This window comes from Coloeus monedula, assembly GCF_965178545.1.
Source record: "Coloeus monedula genome assembly, chromosome: 7".
Classification (NCBI taxonomy): Eukaryota; Metazoa; Chordata; class Aves; order Passeriformes; family Corvidae; genus Coloeus; species Coloeus monedula.
The window spans coordinates 18,170,911-18,191,568 of NC_138787.1; the positions used below are offsets into that span (position 1 = coordinate 18,170,911).

Consider the following 20,658-nt stretch of genomic DNA (forward strand, 5'->3'; position numbering starts at 1 on the left):
CACTGGTAGCACAGAGGTTTTGAAGATAAATGAAGATTCTATTCATTCAGAGGTAATTTCATCTTAGAACTACATGAAAGATGTTTCACTCACAAACAGTACCTGTACAGCTTGGGATTTAAGCATGTTTTCAGCAACAACACTATGCTGCTAGATTGATTATGTTGATACTGCATTTCTCATCATGAAGAATTCCAGCTTTTATTTCTTTAAAAAAAAGGGATTGGCAGATTTTCATTTCAGTACCAAGCCTTTGTTTAAGACTCAGCAACAAGTTCAAATTTCTGCTAATGTTTTGTCTAGAGAAAAACCAAACCACAATTCATACACACACACACACACACAGACAAAAAAATCACAAATCTGTCAAGGGCAATTAATCATGTATGATTTACACATTCATTTGATTACTTGTTGAAGTAAATAACCAATTGGTCTGTGTAACGCAATTTTAAATTGCCCAAACTTCATTCTGTCATTCAGGACTAAAAACAGACAATTCTAAAAGCATTTGCCTGGAATATATTAAGACCACTTACAAGGACATCAACTGCACAAGCAATTAATACATATCTTAACAAAATGTGCTGCAGGCTCTCTAATCTCAGGACAGCTGTCAGAATTTCCAGAATTTTGAGTATTTTAGACAGCCAATTTTGAGCAAGACTATGAGACTACCTGCATAAAGATTCCAGAAGAACCTGTAATAAAAGAGGCAGTCTCAACATCCACATTCCTCTTCCTGACAAGTTGGAACAGTGCAAGAGATGCTTTGAGCTGCCATTTGAGGCAAGAGGCCTGGCAGAGTGCAGCTGTATTAACCCCCTCCCTTCTACTCAGCCACACTACTTGCACCCAGGCGCTAAACAAAATGGCTTTACCTGCACCAGGCATCAATAAGGAGACAGAGCCTGGACAGGCCCTCTGCTTCAGACTGAAATACACTCTCATACAGTAGTTCAGTTTTAATCTACTTTAAACTCCATTTTTCCCTCCTTGAAGTTGTGGTGTTGTTTTATTATTGAGATGTATTTGTGTATTGGGTTTGGTGGCTTTTTTTCCTGAGCTAAGCCTGATTAGCAGGAATGCCGTATAATGGTAGCTGCACAATAAATACATGGACAATGGTTTCAACCATGAGTCATGTTACCCAGGAGGTGTGTTTTCATTAACCTTGATGGGAAGAGGGATGAGTGTCTCACAAGAACAGAGCCTTCATTCTGTTACAATCTCTTTCCAATAGCTGGATAATCATTACTGATTATTTTCCCTTGATTTTAATTCATTTGCAGTGAAAATAAAATTTCTTTCAATATCAAGGCTTTGCAGCCCGAGATCAAGTGGACTTGGCTCTATAACACACTACTTCAAGTTAACAAACAAGGAGTGCAAATACCAAGATGTACCAGAGATAATGCACTTGCTCACTTGATGTTGTATTTTCAGAAAATACAAAGAATCTGAACCCAGTAAAAGACAAAGAAATTGCTAAATTAGTCTGTTTCCAAAATAAACAATGAGCAGAAAATGAATTAAAAAACAAACAAACAAACAAAAATAAACAACCCTACCAGAATCAACAGAGAAGTTCCACAAGATGAGAAGGATTTTTGTGTTTGGTTGGTTTTTAACTACTGAAGGCACCAGCACAGTTACTTAGCAATTCCCAGAAGACTGTCACCCCTTCTCTCATCTGACGTGTAGCTATTACATGTAGATTTTATTGCACAATGAGAAGTTGTAAGCCCAATCATTATTAAAACAGCAAGACTCAACCAGCTTCCTATATTCAACCTGCAGCCCTCTCTACTCATTAATTACATCTGCAGTAAGAGTATCTTGCTCTGCTGTCTGCTTCATCTGCTCCATTGACAAGAAGTACGTGAAATGCTTTCCATGTTGCAGGGTTGGCAACTTGAAAACAGCGGAGTTTTACTCTGACTAATTACTTACTGTGGCATTGGATTGTATCCATTATTTTATGTGTAGATACCAGCATGTACCTCCCTCTGAGACCTATCTGAGAGCAGCTTTACAAAGAGGGGCTACAAGGAGATTTTATAAAATACCTGAAAGACTGGCTGCAGCACATTCCAAGCCTTGCTGTTACCCGTGTCTCTTAAAGATTTGATGGTGGCTGATTCCACAAGTTCTTTTGACTCAAATTTCTGATGTTTTTACCACATGAAAGTTCAACAAGGACAAACAAGCTATGTACCTGCTCTGGCAAAATTCATGTGCCAAATCAGTAACAGGGGGAAAAAGAGTAATAGTAGTAGGAAAAAAGTCCCAGGTACCAGCTCCTGTTTCTCCTCCTATCCCTCATTCCCAAACTTTCCTTTGAGAAAGACACACATCCCCCAACTCTCACCACCCCCTTAAAAAAAAAAAAAATCCAATAAACAGACAGGCTCTCATCAAAATAAAAAGCAAATTCTGAAAGAGAGGAACTTGGCGATTTCCTTATGCAAAACACGCTGATGTATTTAAACCCCTCTGACCACTACATATCCGAGTACCATTTCAAAATGGATACAGATACCAAGAATAGTTATTCTTTCACAGTCACAACCATGTTACACAGATTCTTAAAAATCAGTACAAATCCCCAATACAGAATTGTTCTATAAAGTTTAAGATCAGATATCTACCAGAGCCATATTTATAGTCATGGCTACTATCAGCTGTCCAGCTAGAGAATATTGAAGAAAAACAAGCATTTTTAATATATTATAGTTAATTTATCATCTAAGTGACATGTGTAGGATAACAATGTACTACAAACAGTAAAGAAAAATGATGCATTAGAAAAGGAAATTTTAGGGTTATTTTGTTGGTGAGTTGGGGGGGGGGGGTTGTGTTTTAAATACAAGCCACACATACATGTATAGTTAGACGAGAAGAAAATTCATGAGCACCCCCAAAAATACAGTTGCTGGGGTAAAAAGGAACACTGAGATCAAGTAAGCAACAGACAAAATTATTTGCATTATGGGAAGCACAACATAAAACATACTACTCAAACAAATAAACACTGCCCCATTTATTAGGCATATCAGAGATGATTCCTCTTTCCAACAAAGGATAAAGCTATCTTCTTGCTGTGATCAAATTTACTCTTAGAGGTATCTCCTAGAGTGCCAGACTGGAAGGAAAAAAGTTGAGATCCTGGAACTACCATGATCAAAGGATCCCTACCTTTTTACCAGTGACATCAGTTACAATCTCCAAGTGTCCCATTTTTGGTAAATGAGATGTGACCTCTTTGGACAGCCCTCGAAGACTGCTCAAGCTTCTCTGAGCTAGACCACACACAAAAAGCAAGAAGCAGGAGAAAGTGCAACTCCCTGCTAAGGAAAGCAGCCACAAACTTGCTTTGAAGATCAAGAACCTTATAGACATCCGGCTCCCCACCACTCTGACAGCCAGGCCGTCACTACTAATGGGGAAAACATCCCCTTGAGATTTGGGGTTACTGAACCTAACAGGTTAATGGAGATTACATGGACTTCACAGCCACAGAGGTGCTATTAAGTCAATTAGAGGTGCAAGTTTGTCAATTATATGGACTATTTCTAAAAACCACATTGGAGCCTGTACACATGATGAAATTGAAAAAAAGCTACCAGAAACATAGAAAGAGGTGATTCTCACAGCATGAAGCAAATATGCCTGGAGTCTGGGACAGTATTAGCTATGAGAATTAAATAACTGGCAAACATCATGCAAGATGTTACAAGACAAACATGCATAACAAGTGACAAATGGTATGAACCATGCACAGTCCCCAGAGTATGTAGGCAAGCAGATACTGAACACAGACCAATATAAATAGGAACACAAGGAGCAGCACTCCACATAGGACTTTCAAAATCCTCAAATCCTTTAGGCTCTGGCACTTCAAAGACAATGTAAAGCAAATCAGATGGAGGAAGTAAGTAATTGATTTTGGCAGAAATAATTCTTAAATTAATATTTTAGCTAAATATAGTTACTTTAGATAGGTAATAATTTAAAAAATAAACTTGAACTAACATCTTTAGTTTAGAAAATATTATATTTTACCTGAACAGCAAGGGAAGATGCATTATCAGAAAGCAAAATCTGTTCCTCTGTTGAAAGAAAAAAAAAGAAGAAAAAAATAAACCACACAATTACAAAAAAACAGTGCCCATTTAGCTACTGACCTGTAACTGTAAACCATTCTGGGTTGCATTTCTTATGCATAAAACAAGGAGCACATATATAATTATTATGCAGCTGGACTAGAAAATCTATGATACGAATATTAAAACACAGGAAAAAAAAATACCAGAATTTTTCTCCTGCAAATGCAATTGCACTTATCATATATTACCACCAATGTTCAATAAAAAACACTACAAGAAAAAAAAATAAATGCCTGACTTTTATGCCAATTACTCTCCTTCTAATCAAAGTTAAATAAAACTGCATCTTCATACTTCTTCTGGCTAAAAAGTATTCAGAAACCTATAAAAGCAGCTTGCAGCTAATATTGCACACTGTGTCTAGGTCTGTCACACAAAAGAAAGATGACAAGTTCACTGCAATAAAAATTCCATGCTTAGAAGACTAGAGCTGCTACCTATTAGTCTTCATTACTTTGCAGTCTTCTGACAACTGTAGCAGGCTGCTGAGCCCCAAATGGGGGCCATAATGTGATCTGATGATATATGAAGAGCTGCTAAAGGGAGAGTGAACCATCCTAGCCTATACATTTTAACAGTTCCTTTTTACTGAGAGCCCACTTTACCACAAGACTTCAAAAATCTGCTGCCTCAGCTATTGGTGCAGTAAATCTGCCAACTGTGCCTGCAACCACATCATTTTACACTGGCTACAGCAGCCAATATAATGAGTCAATAATAAACCAAGGACCTTATAGGCCATGAATAGCTAGTTTATACTGGCAGATGCAAGCATAACTAAAACCTCTGACCAAACAAAAAACACAAAGGACTATTTTAACAGTTTCTGTGCTTCCTTGCAGTTAATTATCTTAGTGCATATTTAATGTGTTTTCTAAAAATAAAGTAATTCTTAATTGCCAAAACCAGTGTACCTACCCTTCAGTTGCTGATACAACGCAGCATTTTCAGGCCAAGGCTCTGCGGCTGTGGAAAGAGAAGAAATTAATTAAGCAAGCTGAATGCCAATGTACTTGCAAATGCTAACTGAACACAAATGTTACCCAGAGCAAGAATTTAGACTGCAAAGATGCTGGTGCAATATTTAACCTGCCCTAAAAATGTCCCACTGTCACTCTCTTCTCCTGTACTTCTCTCCTGCTTACAGAGGGACATAACAGAGATGAAAGTCCTAGAATGTAATGTTGCAAGAAGAGATAAAAGGGCATGTCGGAACTCTGCCCACCAGGATGACTAGAGCTGCCTATTGCTGTAAGTTATGTACTGCTCAACCCTAAAATGGGAATGTCAATATGCATTCAAAAAACTGAATCATCAGTTCAAAACAGTTGAGCAGTTGTTAAAAAAAATGTGGCAAGGAAATAAAAGATCACATCCTCCAGTTGAGAACCATTGCATGTAATCAATCATAACACCATTCGAATATAAGAGAAGGCAAAAATAATAATCAGTACCAATTTACTGTTAATGGTAGCATTAAGGTAACAGTTCATCACATTGTTTTGTATTCATTACATTCCTTGTTAATGTCTGATTAAAAATCTATTTTTAAATATCAGTTCGAACTTGCATTCTACCCAAAATAGCTATTTGTATGCAAAATTTATGCTCTAATCATGTAAATTATTTTTTTAAAGCAATTATGTCTATAAATAGCTATGTGTGGATCAAGCATAAATATGTCACTTAAGTAAGGCTTTGCATCTTTGCCTTTAGAACCCGAACTAAAAAAATGCACAGTTTTCTAACTATCATTCCTTTTGCATATTCATGAAGTATTAACTTTTATGGAAGTCACACAGAACGTAAAGCTTAAAACACTGTACACAGTTTTGTGAAGGTCACTGCCTCTAACATTAAGGCACAGAGCCTATCAGAGTTATACTAGTATGGGCATGAGAAAGCAACTAATCACATTTAAGTGCCATGAAAAAATGTTTGATGTTTTATCATAGCAGCTATTGGTTTTACATCCCTCCACTAAAGTTTTGCCCTGGAGTGAAAATTCTTGAGGTGGAAGTACATTTACATCTTTAAATAAAAAGAGACCAAGATAGTGTCTGCAGTACTACAACCTTGTGCTGGTTTGGCCAAATTTAGAAATATATCCTCTGAGAGGAGGCAGGTCACCACCCCTCCCCCACCAGGTTCAGGGAAAAAGAAATTTTCCCCAAAGGAAAGTGAAAGAGATAAAAACTATTTATTTACCAAACACACTGGAAAAGGAAAATAATGCTAAATAATAAAATCTCTCACTGCGGAGAAAAAAAACTGGGAAAGTGTCAGAGTCCTCCCTTTGGTCTCCTTGGAGCTGGGGCTTGGCCCAGGGCCAGGCCCTCTGTGCCCAGTGGAAAGTCCTCCCAATGTGCTCTGATATTGAAGCAGTCCAGTGGAAAAGGGAGAAAATCTGAAATTCCAGGGAAGGAAAAAACTTCAGCTCTCAGTCTCTCTCCGGAGAAAAAGAAACTGAACAACTGGCCAAAAACTGACCTGGGGGCAACAAGATGGGTGCTTCCTCCCTCCCCTGCCACAGCTGGGAAAAAAAAGAGCCGCTACCTCCGTGTGACCTTGAACAAGATGCAAACTGCTTCGAAAAAGTTTTGCTCAGTTTTTCCTTCCCCCTCTCAGTCTCAGTTTATAGGCATAGAAAGGCACAAGAATTAATTTCTGGGCATAGGGCAGCAATATGGGATACACATCATAAAGTCACCCCAAGACAAACCTTAACCATTTAAAATAATTTATCTAATATACATTTCTTCAAGTCCTCTGAAGTCTTGCAGGAGCAAATGGAATGAGGAAATTAAGAATGTTACTACTATATTTTAGCAAACTTATCAGTTCTGGACTCTGAGATACTTGTAGAAGTAAGTAAGTGACAAAGTTACAATGATCTTGTAAATGCTCCAGCCAAACAGTGAAAACATCCTTCTTACAGGCCCAAAATGGGACAGAGAGCTTCAATTGCATGGGCCCATTCCTACTGAAACTTTTTGCCTGATCCTCTTCTGACTGAAATGTCAGATTCATAACTAATTCTTGGATTTCAGCCCAAACTGGAAGTTGCCTATTTTTTACACAAGAACATGGCTGAAATACTTCTGGACCACAAAAATCAAGCAAACTTTTCATTTTCCAACAAAAGAACTAGGTACTTTTCAAGAAATTCAGATTCTAATTCCAGTCTGATTTTGGCTCTAGGCTATATGCAGCCATGGAGATATAGAGATATAATACACACACACACACACACACACACACACACAGCTTCTTGCCACACAGAATCCAAAACTACACTGCTGCTAAGGCATGCCATATCCATGCTACAAACTAAAATACAAGTAGAATATTGTTTGTATCTTGTTTGCCCTTTTCAGCTTAAATCTTACTTCCACAATCTACTGATCACATACATATTTTCATGAACCGTATCTGCTGACCCTAATTTTATTAGTCATTATACTAAGTCTTTATCCCACAGTCCTAGTACACAAGAGCAGGCACCCAACTTGAGGGAAGGAAAGGACAAGGGTAGTTTAAAGCCTTTGTGTTCACTCATTCATAGTTGAGTTGTGTAATAATACGTGGTTTTGACAAGTAAATGAAACAAGGACAAACAGCCAAATTAAAATCTCCTTCATTATGTGTACACCTTAAATGCCAAACTTGAGCAGTTGTAAAAAAATTAATGAATACACCCTGCACCTGGCACCTGACAGTCCCAGAGAGAGGTCACAATTCTGCCCATGCTTGGATGAGGTAGACACATGCTCACAAGCCTTGAACCAAAGGCTTCAGTTCTTTGCATGCAAAGCAGATCAAAGGTAAATGATTTCATTATTGCTATACAGACTGGATTTTTAAATTATCAGTTTCACATTAAGATTCACATGTTATTATCCATAGCCATAGAAAGTAAACAAACTCTGCAGTATGAATTCAGAATCGCATGCAGATCGTGTTCAGCAATACCAGAGGTACAAATACCTGTGCAATACTCTGGAAATCAAATAATTAAGTACCCATTCACTATCTGTCCCATACCTTACAATTTCTACTCATTCTCTCTCTTCCAAGATGTCTAGAGTGTGAAACATTTTTTTCTGATGAAGAAAGAAGTTCAAATATACACTGCTGCATAGGAGGTCCAGGTTCGTAAGGTACAAGCTAAATTCAAGAATGAGCTCCCATACTGCCTCTGATTAGTTACAAGGTGAAAACACGCAGCTAAGGGAGACCAGAGAGCTGCTGGGGAAGAGAGGAGGAGGAATCACTGAGGAGTTGTCACATGCCTCCACAAGAGGAGAAAGTGTGTAACATCTTTAATGTGCGGCAATGACTCTTGCCTTATGAATGTAGGTGAAGACATAATTTGTAGAATAATAGGCACTAATATTACACGCTGCTTCAGTTCTGTCATATTTCCAATCCATCAAGTTGATTAATGCTATAATAACTCCTCACAAACTTATCATTTGTGCACTAATGAAGTCAAATCCAGTTTATCCTTTGGCAACTATAATCTTCTGGTCTGTAGATGTTCATTTCTCTGCTAACCACGGCTACTGTGGCACTCAGTATATAAAGAGAAAATTAACAAATGTGATGTCAATTCAGCTTCAGAAGCTTTCAACATTTATGTGTTAGATCCTACGCAACAGACATTTTTATCGTTAGTTGCTCACAGGATGAAATAACTGCCTGGAAGCATGCCTTACAGGAACAGCTTCTCTATATTTCTTAAGAATAAGGAACTATTTGGTTCTTCCTTCTGCCCCCATAATCAGAGGAATTACTATTGTGTGATTTTCAATGGGTCTGTCTCTCAGGCTTGCAGTCTTTAGTAAAAATTGTTTTCCCACCCTACCAAAACTTTTCCCATGGTTAACAAATTCAAATATTTAGTCTTTCATGTGGATTGTCTGCTGTTCACGACAATCAAATCTCATACTATTGTCTTTCCCTACTTCTCCTCTACCACACTACTTGTTGATTAAAACAATAATGCCAGTTATAAGAAACAGCCTATGGGAAACAATCTGTGGGATTATTCCCTCCCCGCACCCTCCCTCCCCCCACCCATTAACATTGTCTGAAAAGGGCATGAGTTCAAAAGTAAGAGGGAAATGAGAATTAAAAGGACATGGACACAGAAAGCATCACTACACAAGCCTTGTTATCCTGGGTGATGAGAACTCAGCAGACACAGCACCCCAACAACTGGGGAAGTTACACAGCAACCAAACCTACACCAAATCTTCTTTGGTTTTGTGGATAACTAAAAATGCATGAAAATTTCACTAAGCTCAATGTATTTGTTAGTCTAATTGTTTTACTTATTAACAGTTTAGCATAGAAAATGCTGAAGATTTCAAAGTGGTAATAGGGTTCTTAGGTGTCAAATTAGAAGAAAATTCTGTGAACTGGTATGTTGCATGTTCCCAGTGGAGTTTTAAGTACTCAGGTTTGTAACTATTGAAACAGATTCCTAACTCTTCACCTGTCATATCAGAAAATGACTTAGAAAAAACATAAGTTTTGCTCTTTAAAAAAACTTCCAAAACAGAATGAATCATGACAGTCACATCAAATTCTTTGCCACTAAAACTGTATAGCATTAGGTGCACTTTTCAGATTTTGTGGTGAAATGTTTTACTTGAGCAACATTAAGACCAGAGATTGACATTCAAACAGCAATTTGATTCCAATGTTTCCAGATGTTTCTGACTGACATTTCAATAAGACTTTATCAACCCAAATACTTTTGGGACAGTAAGAGAAAAGAATGCATACATGCTGTAAGAAGACATACTCAAGAGCACTGGACTCCACTATCAGCAGGGGATCAGCAGCTCACCTGAGGCCTACACATCTCAGCTCCAACTAAAGCTCTCAAAACAGGATATACTACACTTGCACATTGGTGAATTTTAATTCAAAGAATGAGAGGCTACACTAACATTCCCCCAGTGAAGTCTTTTCAAGAAGAAGCACCACATTTCCAAGATGCTCTGCAGTGCCTCAGCCCCACCAACTCTTTGCCTGGGCTGTTCAGAATCTATTTATGAGTGCATAAAATTTGATTACAACTTCTACACTCCAAATTACTGGGAAACTTCATCCTGTCTCAGTGCTGCCGGGATGTATGGGGGAAACAGACATTTTTATCCACCTTCCCCAAGCAGCTTGATGATGATGAAAGAGATGTAACAAAATAAATGGTTTACAGTTATGCCTTTAATCCTCTTACTTAAAAAATAAGACTCTGACTGTGAAAATGAGAAGACACAAAATACTTTGCATATTAAATTGTGGAATATGCTAAACAACAATTTAGCCACTTCAGTTGGTCTAGTATGAATAGCCAGTTTCAGCAGTAGGGTAGGCAGTGCGATTTGCCCCATAGTCTGCCACTAATTTAGCTTGCTGGCAAGCTGTAGCATTCTCAAATACCAGCCACAGACAAAAGCCAGAGACCTCCAGATCCAGGCATCAAGATGTTCCCTCCTGCATGGGAAATTAAGTCATCAACAAGTTAAAAGTTTTTGTAGGAAAACACTCAACTTGAAATTAGGCTGTTCCCAGCTCTCAGCAATACCATAGAATTCTGCTGGGACAAGAATATTTTTGGAAGGCAATGAAGATAGAAATAATATTCTGTTATAGAACTAGCCTATGCCTAATAAGAATCAAGGCTAAAGAATTAATACCAAATGTTATTATCTCATTGATTATTTCACACTTACTATACAGTGAGAAGTAAATCAAGATAATGTCTGCCCCTAATCTCCTCTAAACTGAAATTTATTAAATTCTCAGTTTGCCATCAATTTTTTGTTTGATATCTTCTGTTTTTGTAAATGCAGTACTCAGCAGACTAACAATCTTGTCCATGCAGTTCACTGTGTGCTGTTGTGTAGGTGAGGCTAGGACCTGGCCTGGGAATATTTGACCTTCTTTGATAGAGCCATTTCACAAAATGTTATGAAGCTTTTATGGATCATATAAAAATAAAGACCACTCCTTCTCCAAAATCACCACATTTGCATGGATCAGCTTCCTTTTTGTTATAATCTTCTTAAACACTTTGATATTAAACTTACATAAAAAAAAGAGGAAAGCTAAAAACATCTGTATTTACCAGTCTGGTTCACACAGCATTAAAGGCCTACTACAAGAGGCAAGATATCATCTATTAAAAACAAGCAAACAAAAATACTTGGCATTAATCTGAATCACTGTATTGCAGTATTGCAGTATTACAGCTGGAGAGATTAATTTACGCATTATTTTCACATAGTTTCCTTTAGCATCTCCCTAGGTACAAATTTGATTAAAATATAATGAGGATTCTCAAAACTGCTTTTTCACAAGAGTAAACACTAAAAAGAAATTCAGTCGTACATCCAGGTAACATCCATATCCAACAATATTACTTACTAGTCTCTAAATGCCATGAAGCAAACATCACAACAATCAGCAGGGAAAGTACCCTTTTTGGTTTCCTAAGACTGGTGATATGGTGGGGACCTGCTGCTCAATATCAAAGAATCACAGAATATTCTGAGTTGGAAGGGACCACAATGTCCTAAATGTAGCAACCAAAAGAAAAGCACATGGAAAGCTATTCCCCAGAACTGCAGAAGGAAGGAGGATTACAAGACACTTGATGTTAAAATGCATCAAAAAAGAAGCAGTTCATACTCTTTTTAATACAAATCGGTACTTTCAAGTAGGAATACATTGTTTAAAAAGAAAATGCCAGGAACTGATGTGCTTCTTGTATGCAGGAAATAAGTGGAGGGGTACATTTTGACTAATACAGTGAAGCTGCAGCCACTTTGGAACCAAAGCAGTTAAATGTCTACATCTCATACATTAAGAGTGATCAATAAAGGAAGTATGAGAAAGTTGTGAATTAGCTTCCTTAAGACCCACCAGTTCAACCTACCCACACGGAGTACACATCAATTTCATGTAATTGCCTGATCCTGTAAACTAACAAGGGCCAAGAAAAAATGAAAGCATCAGCAACTCCCTGGCTCTGCTGACAAAAGACCAAAACATGTTTCATAGTGCCTTGCCAAATGAAAACCAACTTTCACACTCTTTAAACACTATGCATTAAATCATGTATCAAATAATTACATCATTTGCTTAAATCTGTCCCTGGCCTCCTCTGCAGAGCTATTACAATCCAGATAAAACATGACCATTCAGTAATTATCGATTGAGCAGACAGTCAATGTAAAGACTCAATCTCAGCAGCAATTCTGAAACTGGAGTTTCCTGTAGCTGTACCACTATGAGAGTCAGGATGTGACATTACTGCAGCAGCCATTTACCATGACATAATCTACTTCTTCACCCTCCAAGAGAGCTATTAATTGCATGTATTTAAGCATAATTCTGTTACTGTCTTTGAGTTGACTTTCAAGAGTGTACGCATCTGTGGCTCAACCCTCTAGGGTGCTTAGCACTCTTGCTGCTTGGGCAGGCCACAGGAGGGAGATCCTGTCAGGAGACGAGGCCAAAAAAATCTCAACAAAATCAAATCCATAAATAAAAGTTGTTCCTAAATCAACATCTGGATTTCTTCAGAAAAATCAGAGAGTGTGCCAGCTAAATGATCTCAAAAGATTTATTTATAAAGTCCTGACAAGCTGGAGTTATTTTACTTATTTCCGATATTCAGCATAAATGCTCCATCTCAAAGAAGCACTGTAATCTTAAAATTAGCTTTTTATAGATCTCTAAATCAATCCCCTCCCTTTGTGCTACTTAACTCCCTTGCTTCTCTTTGGCCCTGACCCAAGAAATCAAACTTCAAGCACAGGAGCTGTGAAGAGGACAGTGGAGGCATGATATTAATTAATGCCTTACTGAACTGGGACATTTCTTAGCCATGATATCTATATTTGTATACTTTAAATCAGCCCTTTGAAAGCTCTCCTAGATTAGGACCCCTCTTTTCTGTGATAGTCTGAACTCCTCCTCCCCCCTAAGGATGTTTGGCAGGCAGTCTGACCACCACTTCTGTGAAGTGCCCCAAGGAGTTCCCTGCTTTCTCATCCACAGCACCCCTGCTCTGATCCATAACAAAGATCCAACACATCTGTCTCACCAGACAGGACATCACTATCCCATACCTGCTCCAAAAGCTGCTTCCCACACACACAATTCCTGCTCACCCAGCCCCGGCCCCTCTGGCTTTTCATTAAGGCTCCCCTTCACTGTCTCATTCCCTATCCTGCCCACAGCCCTAAGCACAGCAGCACCAGTCTTGCAAAGGTGCAAGATGAGCTGAGATGTCTAGGCAGGAGAGCTCTGCAGGGTAGAAATGCAGACAGTTAGCACTGCTGCAGTCAGGCAGCCAAGTGCTGCTAGCAAGTGGGAAGATGCTGCTTTAGGGCTCAGAGCCTTTAAGTCACCCCAAACCAGATCATGGTATTTGCCGTAGCACCTCTTATGCTCTCCCTCACTTCTGGGAAACACTGCAGACTCCCTGCTTCAAAACCTGAAAACATTCACCCTGTTCTCTTAATCATACCCTCACAGTCTTCCTCATTTCTTTTCCAAGGCTTTCAGTGAGAACACTCTGATGCATCTAAAGTTTCTCCAACATGGCAATCAAATGCAAAAAGAAACACACATGCAATTGAACTTTGAAAGTTCTTGCTAGGACTACAAACATTGCATTGCCTTCACTGTCATCATACCACAGCTAAAAGGCAGAACTGTTAAAAAGTCCCATCTCTCAGCATGTCTACTTTCCAATTCAGTATGTACAAACCAATTTTTTTGGTTGAGCTATCATCCTACCCAATGAGACTTTTCCTGCATTCTTTGCAGCATCATTGGAATTTTTTCCTTTGATGTTTCCAATTCTTCCTGAGCATTTCATGGGTTTTATTACTACATATAACTTCTTCCAGCCTGTACTAGAACGTCCATGTTCATGTGATATCTATGTCATCTTCTCAATAACTGAAGACTAGAATTTAAAGGTAATAACGAATTTGAGAGCATGGTGTGTACTTTCTCTCTGTCCTTGCCATGGCTTGCATGCAGCTGCAGTTTCTCACTCACTTTCAAAACAGACAGCTGAAAACACCCAGCAGTGTAGCAACATGTGATGCCTGTTCAACTAGAGCAAAGAACAGCAACCAAGCACTTTCATTTATTCTTGTTTCAAAAAAAAAGTGACTCACCTGGTCCAAACCTACAGGAACAGACCAGGTTAATTCCTGAGGACAGTCAGAGAACAGAGCATCCGAGGACCAGAGAGAAAAAAAGAGTGAGAAAGAGAAGAAAAATCTGGTTCCTCTCCAAAGTCATTCTAATTATTTGCTATTTTTTTCTATGACCTATTGAGCTGAGGCTCCTAAAGAGCACTCTCATTCAAACCACTTGTCGTGGTTTCATCAGCCAATGAAAGTTTACTTGAAATTCAAACTGGACAATATCAAAATAGGTGCTACTTTTGGTTTACCAATTTTGTTACCACTATTTCTAGAGCAATCTCATTTCTGGAATGAGAAGAGAAGACATCACTTTAGCAGAAAACATGTAACAATAAAATTATGATTAGAGAAAGACTGCTTAGTCTTAACAGAGACAGAAACAATTATAGAAGCATGCTCTATTATAAACTGTAATTATGCTGCTGCTTAAAAATAAAAAATAACAATATTTCAAAATGAAATATGTACTCTACTACCATAATTGTGAAAGTAATGTTTTCCCTGACCTAAAAAAAAGATTGGATAAGCAATCCACTCAAAGGATTGGTCCACCTCAAGCCATGAAACATGTCTGAGCATAAACTGGCAGGAGAAACATAAGAAACTTCCTTACTGAAACTGAACAAGAGTTAAAAGGGATTCCTTCCAGCTTGATTACCAAACGAAAAGCACACATGTTAAAACCACTATAAGATAAAATCATGTAGCCTGACAAATTTGGTATTTTCAAATCAACTAAAATTTTTCATTACAAGAACCTCTGCAGCAGGATTAAACAGTCTCTGCTGCCAACAACCTATTTTAAGCAAGAATAACTATTTTTTTCATCTTACACATGGAGGAAGCACTACCACTTACCTATGCGCAATCTGATGTACCAAATGCGTACTCAGTTTAAATACCATGTCTTTATGTGTGGGAACAATTTAGGTGGTCAGGTTTTGTTCCCTATGAATTTGTTCTCAGCCAAATTGAATCTTGTGTCAATACATAAAACATGCATGTCAAAGATTTATTTGGCCTCTGGCATGTCACACTGGAGGCAGACTCACTATGAACGTAAAATACCTAAAGGCAGAAGGGTATCTGCTTTTTACACTGGATTTATTTCCCTTAGTATTAAAAACAGCCTAAGACCCTTGGACATCACAGCAATACACAGAAGTTGTTTTCCAGAGATCACAGGACAAACAACAATATTATTTTCTCTCCTTTGATCACTGACCTAAAACTAATGTATTTTGGGGAAAAAAAAAATAAAGCATATTGAGTAATTTAGTGATCAATTAAATATATTTTCAATAATCTTTTAGAGATTATTTGAGCAGTCAGCTTCTCCAAACTACTAGTTAGAAAGATTAATGTTGTAGACCACTTGAAAGCTGGCACTCTAATTCTTCTTACAGTATAAACACTCATTTCCTATCCTGTTAATATGTGATTGATGCTGAGCGACTCTAAATAAATCCTCTACCATATTATTCAATTAATATTTTCTACAGTTTAGAAATGGATGATTTAAACCGTGATGCTTCTTTTTCATGAATGCTTGCAATTCATGAAGCTATGGAAATATTTATTATTCCTTGAGACATAGTATCAACCTCTTTATATTTCTGAATGGCTGAATGCCACTAGTGCAAGCACTACACTCCATGCAGGTGATTCAGTCATCACTCTGTATTTAATCATTAATGCATTAGAGCAGCAGGCTGTGCCCAGCACGTTCAGGTGAATGCATGTTGCTCAGAGAGGCTGCTGAATTACTGCAGCACTGCAAGTAGGGTGAGAACTGATGGGCACAGAAGTTGGAAGTCACTTCTGGGATGTCCAGGGTAAGCTGCAGCAGATTGCCCATCTCCACTCTCCTCCAAGGGTGGAGACTCCACAACTGCACTGAGCAACCTGCTCCAATGTTAAATCATCCTCACACTGAAAAAAGTTTTTCTTACATTCAGATGGTGTTTTCTGTGTTTCAGTTTGTGCTGAGACAGTGAACAGGCACATCAGAAGTGAATGTACAAGACACAGGCAGGGTGAAGACAGGTAGTACTCTAAAAGGAATATTCAAATACATACACGAAAAGTTGGTGTGTAAAAGAAAATTACGATCCCCTTCTCTACTAAAAGCCTCCCCTCAGCTTTTAGAACATTTCTAGAAAACAAATTATGTTGACTTGATTGTCTTAAACACTTGTATGTAAGGACTCATGCATTATAGCTGTTACATGTTAAGAACAGCAGCAGCTTGTTGCAACTGCTACAACAAAGTGACATCTTCATGAATAGGACCCCCAACAAAAAGCCAATGAAATTTCATTTTTAGGAACTTGGAAAAAATTCTCATTCACAACCACAGATATGGGATAAGATGATATTAAAACAATAGCATCTTAGTCAATAGTCACTGTATTTTTTCCTTGCAGATACAACATTTTTCTTCCTCACAAATATTCCTAGATTTGGGGGATATTTACATCTTCTTAGTACCAGAATGAACACTCCCTCTGTCTGTGTTAACATCTCAGGAAATCCAGATGTGTGGTGGGTATTTGCCAAGATCCTGGTTAACTTTCTTTTAATTTGAAAAACCTTTCATATGAACAAATTGAGTGATTTTACCATTACTTACTTCCAGTCTAGACCTGGTGCTTAATACAGACAAGCTAGAAATGTCATGACCCACTGGAAAAGGTATCTTTTATTTTTAAGGCAGATAACTTCTTTTGAAACTGATTCACTTTTGGGAAAGCAAAGACAAAGTAATAATTTTGTTTTATAGAATGTTTCAATGGACAGGTCTTAAACTATTTGTACTGTACCTTGAGCAACAGTAAGTAGCTGCATATCCTGAAGAAGTACAAGATTAATAAAATAAGCACCAACCATTTCCATTCTGCAGAAATGGAGGAGTACTGATGGTATTTTTATGTTAGATGCTTACATATTACTTTACCTATAAAAACAAAGTGAGCATTATTTAACCTGTGACTGACAGGTAAAAGTCCAAGTACTACTGCTTTTAAGCTTACTAAACCAGAGGAGGATCCAGAAGTACTTGAGCAGCTCTGATGCCCTCAAAGCACCACCTTAACAGTAAAATTGTTAACACATGAGTCTGAGACTAGTATAAGCAGCATGATGCAACAACCCCAAAGAGCAGGTAAGAATTTCTCCAGGAACACAAGAACACTTCAGCACAGAAGGGAAAAGCCAGTTGTTGCAAAACTTTGTCGTCTTATTTTCCATTCTTCAAATATGTATTTTCTTTATTCTATACTTAATTTGGATCTCTCATTGTATTCCACAACAATATGCTTGTTTAGCAAGAAGCTGTGAAACAACAGCTTTTTGAATAAGAGAGCAATGTACATATATACATATAGTATAGAGTTTGTATTTTTAATTCCAGAAAAAATGAGTATTAGCAAGCTGTCTCTCTAAAATATTCAACAAGTTTACAGAGCACAGATCAAGATCTACTCATGTATGTGATTATCCTTGTCTTTCACAACATCAATAAAATATACTAAAGAGATCATAAAGGCAAGTAAATAGCATGAAGCAATGTTGATCATGACAGTATTCTCCATATCCCAAGGATGCAGGGTTCTGGCCCTCAGAACATAAGCATGGCTTGTGCTAACATCTATGTATTAGCAACTGCCAACTCAAGAGGCCAGCACAACTTTCAAGCTTGTCTATGGGTACCTCTACAGACCTAGATTAAAGATCCACTACCTTCACATGACCGACAAGTCAGGGTACATTCATAATAGAGAATCCAAACCAAATTCTTATGTTGAGGCCTCTACTGACTGGAAGAAGACACACCTCCTGGCACAAAACTCCAGCTTCCTCCTCAACAGGTCAGTATTAATCAACATGCTGTTCCCTTGCAGTATTTATTGTTTGGGAGCTTGCGTAGCAGCAAAAACTCAAGAACAGGGAGTAAGAAGAAAGGAGAAATTGACCAAAGCACTTATTTTAAGCATGCAACACACTGTGTTTTGAACTTCCTAGCCAGGCATTATCTAAGGCTCATGTTTTGGCTTTTTCCTCAGGAGCATATTATTATGATTTTTTGCTAAATAACTCCACAGTGACGCACACTTCTGTTCTATCTCAAGGTCACGTCCGGTTTAGACGGCGCAGCTGCAGCGGCTCACAGGAGCACTAACAGGAGGCAAAGGTCCCGCCACGCTTCGGAGGCTCCCCGCGAGGACACGGCACGCGCCCGTGGGCACGGGCAGGGCAGCACGCCGCACCGAGCTCTCCCACACAGCGGGGCTCAACGCCAGCTACGAGAATTATAAACGTGACGTGGTTTTTTGGATCACTGAAGAACGTTAAGTGGTTTCAAAGAAAGAAAAGTTATTAAATCAAAGTAACGATGCGCCCCGGCACAGCCGGGGTTAGGGAGCCCATAGCGGAGCGGACCTGGCGGCCGCGCACGGCTGTGCTCGGTGCGAAGCCGTGCGGGGTGACCTGTCCCTGTCCTCCGGGGCCGGCCTCCGTACGGCACCGCCGCCCGCCCTCAGCCAACCACAGCCCCCTCCCCGCGGCGCCCCCGCCCCATCCCGAGGGGTCACCCCAGCGTCTGAGGCCGCGGCAGTTCGGCGCCGCCGCCGCCCTCACCCCGCGGCCCGGAGCGCGGCCCCGCGGCCCGCCCGCCCCCGCCCCTCACCGGCCAGCTGAGTCACGAAGGCCTCGGCCACCAGCGACATGTCGCGGAGGGAGGGCGGGCGGACCGAGGGCACGCACAGGAACTGGGCGCCGCGCCCCCGGCGGGCCAGCGACTGCATCCGGGGCCGGGGCGGGGCCCCGCGGCTGCACCGGGGCTGCCGGGCGGTGCTGTGCGGGGCCGGGAATCTCCGAGCAGCCCGGCCTGGGAGCGACAGTCCCCTCCGTTATCCCAGCCTGAGGGCAAACCCCCGGGAACTCCCAGCGCGGCACTGCCTGCTCAGCCTCTGCGCCCTTAGCTTGGGCACAGGGACACAAGGAAACAGAACAACGAAATGCTTCCCGAAGCGTCTGGGGCAATAGGTTAGAACTAAAGGGTACAGCTGCCTTTTTCTTCATCCCTAGTTGGGAGTCTTAATTCCAGAAGACAAATTCTGCTTTTTGGAACGTACACCTTGCCTTTAAGCAACCATTAATTTCTTGGTCTTAATTCTATCACATAAAGACTATTTAGGTGTTGGAAAATGCTATAAAATTACATACCCAGTATGTTGATTGCAGAGAAGGTAAAGGATATGTGAATTACTTGTTCCGTTATCCTGCAGTGCCTCTTGATCCTCATTTCTTTAGCCACACTTTAGTAAGAATTAGAATCTCATTTTATCAAGTATGACTTACTCTACTGTGAAGGACAGATAGCACAAAATTTCAGTCCTGTAAAATCTTAAATATTTTACGTACAGAAGACGTGGGATGTATAAATGTATTAATGTTTGTAAAGTATGTGAAGCTCCTCTGGTGACACTTACTACTGAATCATTCTTCATATGAATACATTGAATATCTTTTTCCCATGATAGTGGAAGCATGCTATTTGAGCAGTAGCAAAAGCAGAAGAGCCAGTAAATGCATTGGAACAATGGACTGAGGACTTAAAACAGTGATGTGGAAGAGAACTGAACTTATTTTTAAATGCTGATGAAAGCTCCATTTCTAATTACAGCTGTAAGTTGAATAGCATTGAAATTACAGAAACTCTGAGCAGTCTTGAGAAGATGAGTGGCTTTGTATTAAGAGATTGCAAGAGTCTAAATTAAGCTGGTTTGTGCTCTTTGAGTCCTTTCATCACCAGCAGTACTTAGAAGGCTAAAAACACAAGCCATGGGGCAAAAGGCTGAGCTTAAACTAGGGATAAGCTAGGTCAAATCCATATATTAGCACCCAATTAAAAAAGAATGTTTCTCTGTAGAGCTCAGTTTGATACAAAGAAGTCATATGCAGTAATGGAGGTGGATGATGCAAACTAAATTAGGGAACAAAAATCAGGAAGTAATCTAGCAAGTATGAACAAATAAATATCAACAGAAATCTGCTGCCAAATCCAAACAGTTAGCCAAAACAGGAGGAAAACTGAGTGATGCTCAGACCATGCCTCCAACAAGTGGCAGAACACCGATGCTCAGGCTTCTGTCTCTGGGACAGGAGATTGGGGCAGTAGTTTTGTCTCTGCATTCCCTGTCCTCCTCCCTGCTCCCACTAAAAGGACTGTTTCAGCAGAGTAC

At 39.5% G+C, this 20,658-nt stretch overlaps 1 protein-coding gene across 2 annotated transcripts in view; it reads right to left on the reverse strand.

Annotated features, from left to right (window-relative positions):
- Positions 1 to 19,220, reverse strand: part of MTX2 (metaxin 2) — a 33,958-nt gene extending 14,738 nt beyond the window's left edge. The window contains exons 1-4 of one of the 2 annotated variants that reach the window (XM_082284624.1): positions 19,101 to 19,172; positions 14,381 to 14,416; positions 5,088 to 5,135; positions 4,066 to 4,112 (exon numbers count right to left, since the gene is read on the reverse strand). In XM_082284624.1, coding sequence (XP_082140750.1) covers positions 4,066 to 4,112; positions 5,088 to 5,135; positions 14,381 to 14,416; positions 19,101 to 19,140 — 171 coding nt within the window. In that variant the 5' untranslated portion in view covers positions 19,141 to 19,172. Of the gene's footprint in view, positions 1 to 4,065; positions 4,113 to 5,087; positions 5,136 to 14,380; positions 14,417 to 19,100 lie in introns of both variants that reach the window. The other variant, XM_082284625.1, reaches the window with a different exon arrangement.
- Between the last annotated feature and the right edge of the window lie 1,438 nt (positions 19,221 to 20,658).